At 44.4% G+C, this 8,525-nt stretch overlaps 1 protein-coding gene across 1 annotated transcript in view; it reads left to right on the forward strand.

Annotated features, from left to right (window-relative positions):
• BTBD16 (BTB domain containing 16) overlaps positions 1 to 8,220 on the forward strand; it is a 50,926-nt gene extending 42,706 nt beyond the window's left edge. Inside the window, exons 12-15 of the mRNA XM_063101612.1 lie at positions 1,627 to 1,704; positions 2,880 to 2,978; positions 4,187 to 4,375; positions 8,152 to 8,220. Coding sequence (XP_062957682.1) covers positions 1,627 to 1,704; positions 2,880 to 2,978; positions 4,187 to 4,375; positions 8,152 to 8,220 — 435 coding nt within the window. The remainder of the gene's footprint in view (positions 1 to 1,626; positions 1,705 to 2,879; positions 2,979 to 4,186; positions 4,376 to 8,151) is intronic.
• Positions 8,221 to 8,525: the final 305 nt, after the last annotated feature.

Raw genomic sequence — 8,525 nt, forward strand, 5'->3', positions numbered from 1 at the left:
AGAAACAATTATTGAAATTTATTGCCTCTGACTTGGCTTTTTCTGGTGGAGATGTGTTTCACATTTGAAACCTCTGGGCCTTTGAGGTCAGGACATATCTGGATCCTCTTCCAGGGGAAGTGGGAAGAGCCAAGCCTGGGAAGGGGAGGAGGAAAGAGGCCCAGCCTTGGAATCCGGGCACTTAGAACATCTGCCATGTTGGGCTGGAGAGTTAGATGGAGTGGGGGAGCACGGGTCACACTGTCCTCCCGATCGAGTCCCCTGACAGACACAAATGAAACATGTGCTTGTTAGTGAAAATGTTCAAAATGCAGAGAAATTGAAAGAAAGAAAAGAAATACCCTGAGACCCAAAGACTGCCACTGTTAACATCTCACTGCATTTAATTGCCTTCAGTCTTTATATACATATCTAATGCACTCAGTTAAGAGCATTTCCTAACACCATGTTTATTGGCTGCAAACTCTTCTACTGAGAGGATGTGCCATAACCAATGCTAGTTTGTCATTCCTTTATTACAGAAAATTTATGGTGTTTCTAATTGTTTACGGTTATACGTGACAGTATGGGCAACATATTTGCATGTAATCATTTATTTTACTATACTTTGAACTATTTCCTTACAGGAGATTCTCAAGAGTAGAAATACTGGCACAAAAAGGAATACGCATTTTTGTGTTTGGTACATATCAACAAATGTTGGGACCAAATTACTCTTCCCCCTGTAATAAATGAGCATGTCTCACTTTGTACTCCCTCAGCAGTGGAGAGCATTGTAATTTCAAACCACTTTTGCTAACTGAGAAGGGAACAATGGCATCTCGTTTTTTAACATGCATGTCCTTTATTACTAGCAAATTACGAATATTTTGCCATGTGGCATTTCCTCTTTTGTGAATTGTCTATGCAAACTGTCGTACTTCTAATGTGTTTCCAATTTTGCATTTTTAGAGATGAAGTAGGGCAGTGTTTGAGTTCTGAAGATGCATGAGTCACTACTTAAAATTCAATCCAGTTCAACAAATACCTATTGTAATGTGCAAACCACAGTGCTCTCAGCTCCCTGCACCGTAGATAATGACTCAGAGGAACATAACTCAAAACTACCCTCTAACAGCAGTGGAGGAGCAACGGAGAGAGGGGACAGTCTCTGGGGCTGACACCTCAGGAAGTCCCCACCTTCCTCTTCAACCCCCACCTCCTTCTCCACACCCTCCGACCCTGCCTACCTCCTTCCTTTTGCCCCCAGCTGCCAACGTCATCCTCCTGAAATAGGCTGCCTCCCCTCCCCCGCCGGCACCACGGAGCCTGCCATGCAGTCTTCACTTGCCTTTGACTTTATGACCATAGTCATTCTCTGCCTTGTGATTGGGCTCTTGCATACACATTTTACTTCCCAGTGACACTGCTCGGGCATTTTTCCTTTTCTCCTCTTTGCATCCTCTGAAAGAAAGCATCGGGCACAGTACCTTGCACATCATAGGTTTTCAACACGTGCTTGTGGACTGGCTGAATTGCTGAGTGCAGAGTCTACAGACAGAACTCTCTTTTGAGCATGGTGGGGGTGTGGGGTGGGGATGAGGAGAGGATCAGGCTGCCCTTAAACTGTGTGCTTTTCCCTTTCAGCTGATGAGCGGGGGTGACATGGCCTACCTGAAAGATTTTACCACCCAGGCTGTGAGATTCGGGCTGCTCTTCAACCAGGTACTGAAAACTGGACCTGAAGGATTAATCGTCCCTCCCACGCTTGGTTATGGACCTTTGCAGGGCAGCACACAATCCCTTCTTGTCTTTGGTAGGAAGGTCAGGGGAGAAGAGGGAATCGTGGGTGTTTCTTCTGTGTGCTCATCAGTTCTAGGAAATAAAATTCACAAGACAGGGGCCTGGGACAGGCTGTTCAGTAATCTGATGTGTGTCCCAAATTTCCCTGTGGAGGTGACCAACTGTCCCAGTGTTCTGGGGGTGAAGGAGTTTCCCTGGGATGCAGGACTCTCAGTTCTAAAGCCAGGAAAGGCCTGGGCAAACTGGGATGAGTTGGTCACCCTATTCCCCACAAACATCAACAGCTCCCAGCTGGCTCAATAAGAGACTCCACTCAAAGCCCATGCAAGGGTAGACTCATTCTTGGCAGCTATTTGGATGGATTCCAGAATCAGACTGCGGTGGGTCAAGGAGCTCAACTTCAAGGCATCTTGGTGCTCAGTCACCAGGGCGCAGGGTCTGTGCTTAGTGGGTGTGCTTTGTCTGGGGTTCCCTGTGATAGGCACGATTCTCCAAGAAATTGCTACTCTCCTTCCACTTCTTTAAAGAATCACCAGTAGTGATCTCAAAAGAATTTGGGATCCTGAATCTATCATCAGAGTCCCCTCTGAGTCAGGCCTGGATGGGCGAGTCCCGCCCCTTGGTTGCAGAGACCTGCTTACGTGGGCAGACTGCAGATTGCAAGGGCCAGGACTTCTTGCAAGTACCATGAGGATGGAGTGTCTCTTAGGCCTTGAATTGGAACAAACTGTTTTGTTTCAAAGATGTGCAGACCACAGGTCAGCTAAGGATGAACAAGTTCTTCTCCTCACTAAGTAACATGCAGAGTAACTAATATTGTCGCTACTCAGTAACTACTACTAACTCTGCTACTAACATCTATTAACTGTCCTAACTGTTAGTTACTACTGTAACTACCCTAAAGATTTGTAGAGTCGCTGCAATTTGGCTTTTCCTATGGTTCCTAGGCGAAAATTGCGATCGTATCATCACTTTCAAATCAGTTGCCAAATGAACCGCTTTTGTAGTTGCTATGATTTGTCTCACTATGTCCTCTTGACCTTGAGCACTGAGGTTTTTTCCCCTCTTCACTTTGTTTTTTCTCTTTCCCAATTTAGGAATATACAACTTACTCAAAAGTGATTGCTATATATGGATTCTTCTTTGAGATAAAGGGAATCAGACATGATACTACCTCTTATAGTTTTTATATGCAGGTAAGAAAGACAGCCCAGGAAAGAAAGACAATCTTTTAGATGCAGAGTCAATTCAAGATGAATTAATAATAATTTATTAATCATTAATTAATAATTAATAGGAGCTTATCGTAAGTGCTAATCATGCTCATATACGTGATCTCATTTAATTTTTACAGCAACCATGGGAGGTAGGTACTGTTAGCCCATTTAGTAGATGACGATCTCAAAACTGAGTGTCTCTGTGTTCATATGGCCTCTGTTGGTAAAGCCGGAGTTAAGTTCCAGTCTTCTCTCTCCACATTTGGGCTCAGTTCATCTTCAGTTCATACATGGTGGGTGACACTTACACATGGTCATTCTTCCATGGAGGTAACAGGTAGTGACCACAAGTGGGAGAGGAGATGGTCTTGTTCAGAGGGGAAAAGCAGGGCTGTGGGCAGGACACCAGAGAAGTCAGGAGGGTGGGTGACTTCACCTCAATGCTCCTGCTGGCCTTTTGGGAGAGGCAGGAGAATGCGGTGTCAAGAGTGCCTGGTGAGCTGCACGACCAAGCAAGTCCCAGCACCTCCCTCTGCCCAGTTTCCTCATCCCTGAGATGGGGAAGGTAACAGGACCTACCTCACTGGGTTGTTGTGAAGGTTGTGCAAAGGGGCAGGGCCTGACACAGGAAGGTCTACAGGTGTTAGAAATGGCGATGGTGATGACAGTGACCACTGTGGTGAAGGACTGCTGTGTACACACAGGATTTGCCTGTAAGTCTCTCTTCTAAACGGCAAGCTGCTTGAGAAGCCAGATCACATGAATCTCTTTATTACCACTGCCAATCACAGCCCCTGGAACACAGGGGCGCTTTGGGCGAGCGACTGAATGAAGGATTGGATAAATGAATGAACACACAAATGAAGAAGCCTGAGTATGAGTCCCAGCTTTGCCACTACCTCATCACATGCCCTTGAGCAAGTCACCACTCTTCCTTGGGCCTCAGTTCGTGGTCTCCAGTGACTCGGGCCTCTCACTACCCATGGATTTCAGTGGTTTGGGTGTGGTGAGGGCTCAAATGCCGGCTGACTCAGCAGCCTAGGCTCTCAGGAAATGGTGCCATTTGGGACATGCCTCTGGCTGTCTGCACACTTATGCAGGAGGGTCTATATGCCAGGACCTGGGTTTTGCTAACTCTGGATCACCCCGGTTGCAGTTCCACCTGAGATGGGTCACTGTCTTTGCAGAGAGTAAGGCACACAGACCTAGAATCCCCCTCTGAGGTCTGCAAGTGCAGCCCTGTTAGCCTGAGAGCGGAACGCTTGGTGAAGTACGAGATCAGAGCCCAGACCCTGGTCGACGGCAAGTGGCAGGAGTTCAGTACAAACCAGATCATGCAGAAGTTTGGGTTTGTCAAGTCGTCCTGCAAAAGCCACGTGAGTGTTTGTCTTTGTCCTTGTCTTTTCTTTGATTTCCTTTTATTCTTTGGTTGCCAAACCCAAGTCTGGCTCCCTGCCCCATACAAAAACCCTGGCTTGGCTCACCAAAATCTGTTACCCCAGAGCATTGACTCTTGGCTGAGGCTCACCAAAATCTTGTTAACAAACCCAAGTCTTGCTGCCTGCCCCAAACAAAAAAACCCAAATGTTGGTGAAAATGGAAGTCAGCTTTTATTCAGGAACACGGGTGATCTGAGGAGAGATGTTAGGCAAACCCATCTCTCCGGTAAACCTGGAGGAAAATGGCCAGATGAAAGCCATCTTAGAGACTCAGATTTACTGAAGGGTTTTTAAAGAGGGGGTTGAGGGAATGGAACGTGGGAAATGAAAAGCAGGAGGGAGGGGCACGTGTAAGGAGCCAGGTGCAGATTCTTACCAAGTGTCCCTCTAGCTTTTGTTCTTGTCGTTGACGTTATCTTAGGGTCCTGCAGGATTCTGATTTGCTTCAGGGTGGAATCAGCACAGCTTAATTGATGTCTTCCTTGGTGTCTCAGGGTCTGGATAGTACGTGTCTCATGGCAAGTCTGCAGCTACAGGCTGACTAGAAAACAACTTTACGTTTATGTAAATAATGTTGTCTTGCCCAGTGAGCAAGGTTCGAAATATGAAATCACCATGAGAAAAGAGGGTACTCAGAGAAATGCATGCCAAGAAAAACACTGTCTTTAAGTATTCTTGCAGCCCATGTGGTTTTAGGTCCTAACATGGCTTCAGTCCTGCTCACTTCAGCACTTTCTCCTCCCACCCCAACTCCACTCTTCTTTGGGGATTCCTGACTTTAAATCTCCAGTGATCCACAGAAGCTTGCACAGTTTCTTAAGGCTCATCATAGCTCCATGAAAGAGAAACCTTCTAGAATGAAAAGCACGGGAAACTGATAATGATAATCCAAATCAGACTGCTGGATTTGGGTCACAACAGATCCATTTTATAAACGTCAAATAGTGTGTGTGTTTATATATATGTGTGCATGTGTATATATGTGTGTATGTGTATATGTGTGTGTGTGTGTGTGTGTGTGTGTGTGTGTATACATACATGTTTTGGAGGCAGGAGAGGCTCAGTGGAGTGTATTTGCTGCCACAATCTCACTGGTGCTTGTGCATAACCCACCACTTCTCCTGAAATCCATAGCCCGGGCCACCTGCCTCACTGGCCCATTCAGGAGGACTGAGCCCAACTACCCCAGTGGGCGATGCCAGCATCCAGGTGATTCAGTACCTGGACTGGCTTCTGACAGCCCCACCCACAAATTGCAAGGGGGCCTAGAAGGGACACTTTGAGCTGTGAATTCAAGGAGGTCTGGGACCCCCCCTTGCTTCCCTGCCAGGAATGGGACTTTGCCATGAACCAGTGAGTAACTCTTGATCCTGGCTGCACAACAGAATCACCTGGCACTTTACAACTCCCCGGGCCAGAGCAGCACCCAGATCACGGGGCCAGATACTCCACGAGTGGGGCCTGGGTATCAGTATTTTTAAAAGCTTCCCAGATTGTTTTTTATGATTTTGGATCAAGGGAACATGAAAGAGATTTCTGAGGAGCTGGAAATGTCCTTTATCTTGACCGGCGTGATGGTTACACAGGAGGGCTTACTTTGGGAAAATTCATCAGGCTGTACTCTTAAGATTTGTGCGTTGGTTGTATTTAGGTCATAATAACATTTTTATTTATTTATTTATTTATTTATTTAAATTTTTATTTTGTCGATATACATTGTGGCTAATTGTTGCTCCCCATCACCAAAACCTCCCTCCCTTCTCCCTCCCCCCCTCCCCCCCAACAATGTCCTTTCTGTTTGCTTGTCGTATCAACTTCAAATAATTGTGGTTGTTATATCTTCTTCCCCCCCCCCCGGTTTTGTGTGTGTGTGTGTGTGTGTGTGTGTGTGTGTGTGTGAATTTATATATTAATTTTTAGCTCCCACCAATAAGTGAGAACATGTGGTATTTCTCTTTCTGTGCCTGACTTGTTTCACTTACTATAATTCTCTCAAGGTCCATCCATGTTGTTGCAAATGGCAGTATTTCATTCGTTTTTATAGCTGAGTAGTATTCCATTGTGTAGATGTACCACATTTTCCGTATCCACTCATCTGATGATGGGCATTTGGGCTGGTTCCAACTCTTGGCTATTGTAAAGAGTGCTGCAATGAACATTGGGGAACAGGTATACCTTCGACTTGATGATTTCCATTCCTCTGGGTATATTCCCAACAGTGGGATAGCTGGGTCGTATGGTAGATCTATTTGCAATTGTTTAAGGAACCTCCATACCATTTTCCATAGAGGCTGCACCATTTTGCAGTCCCACCAACAATGTATGAGAGTTCCTTTTTCTCCTCAACCTCGCCAGCATTTATCGTTCATAGTCTTTTGGATTTTAGCCATCCTAACTGGGGTTAGATGGTATCTCAATGTGGTTTTGATTTGCATTTCCCGGATGCTGAGTGATGTTGAGCATTTTTTCATATGTCTGTTGGCCATTTGGATATCTTCCTTAGAGAAATGCCTACTTAGCTCTTTTGCCCATTTTTTAATTGGGTTGCTTGTTTTCTTCTTGTAAAGTTGTTTGAGTTCCTTATATATTCTGGATATTAATCCTTTGTCAGACGTATATTTTGCAAATATTTTCTCCCACTCTGTTGGTTGTCTTTTAACTCTTTTAATTGTTTCTTTTGCTGTGCAGAAGCTTTTTAGTTTGATATAATCCCATTTGTTTATTTTTCCTTTGGTTGCCCGTGCTTTTGGGGTCGTATTCATGAAGTCTGTGCCCAGTCCTATTTCCTGAAGTGTTTCTCCTATGTTTTCTTTAAGAAGTTTTATTGTTTCAGGGTGTATATTTAAATCCTTAATCCATTTTGAGTTGATTTTAGTATATGGTGAGAGGTATGGATCTAGTTTCATTCTCCTGCATATGGATATCCAGTTATCCCAGCACCATTTGCTGAAGAGGCAGTCCCTTCCCCAGTGAATAGGCTTGGTGCCTTTGTCAAAGATCAGATGGCAGTAAGTGTGTGGGTTGATTTCTGGATTCTCTATTCTATTCCATTGGTCAGTGTGTCTGTTTTTATGCCAGTACCATACTGTTTTGGTTATTATAGCTTTGTAGTATAGCTTAAAGTCAGGTAGTGTTATGCCTCCAGCTTTATTTTTTTTGCTCAGCATTGCTTTGGCTATGCGTGGTCTTTTATTGTTCCATATAAATGTCTGAATAGTTTTTTCCATTTCTGAGAAAAATGTCTTTGGAATTTTGATGGGGATTGCATTGAATTTGTATATCACTTTGGGTAGTATGGACATTTTCACTATGTTGATTCTTCCAATCCAAGAGCATGGGATATCTTTCCATCTTCTTGTATCCTCTCTAATTTCTCTCAGCAGTGGTTTGTAGTTCTCGTTATAGAGATTTTTCACCTCCTTGGTTAACTCAATTCCTAAGTATTTTAATTTTTTGGTGGCTATTGTAAATGGGCCGGCTTTCTTGATTTCTCGTTCTGCATGTTCAGTATTGGAGAAAAGAAATGCTACTGATTTTTGTGTTAATAACATTTTTAAAGTTTGTTTTAAAACCCTCCCTAGGTGATTCTGACGTGCAGCCAGAGTTGAGAACCACGAGCTTACACAATTGTTAAGCCTTCCTTATCTCCCTTCTGGAGGTCAATTGTATTTATCCTAAAAGTTCTATTTGCTTTGTTTTGTTTCATATTTTAGGCCTTGAAAATCCAAACTGTGGGCATCCCAATCTATGCAAGTTTTGCATTCATCTTCCCAGTATCATGACAGTTTCCAGAAGAATCTATGGGATTTCCCCACCACCAGTCTGCGTAAAAGAGAATAAAATGACATTAAAAGGGAGTACTGATGGATTCGGCTGACTTTCCTAGTTAGTAATGGTCTCGAGAACTTTTGCTCCTATTTGTATCATTTGAGGATAGAAAATGCTAGAGCCACGAGTACATTTGCCGTCATTGACCCCAAAGCACCCTGAGACCAGCCCTAACTTTTTGCACTGTCCCTCTCGGGGCCATGGGAACACCCACAGAAACAGCAGATGCCAGCTGGGAGCATTAAATCCTTCCCTTAGG

The sequence above is a fragment of the Cynocephalus volans genome, chromosome 7 (assembly GCF_027409185.1).
Source record: "Cynocephalus volans isolate mCynVol1 chromosome 7, mCynVol1.pri, whole genome shotgun sequence".
NCBI classification, from domain to species: domain Eukaryota; kingdom Metazoa; phylum Chordata; class Mammalia; order Dermoptera; family Cynocephalidae; genus Cynocephalus; species Cynocephalus volans.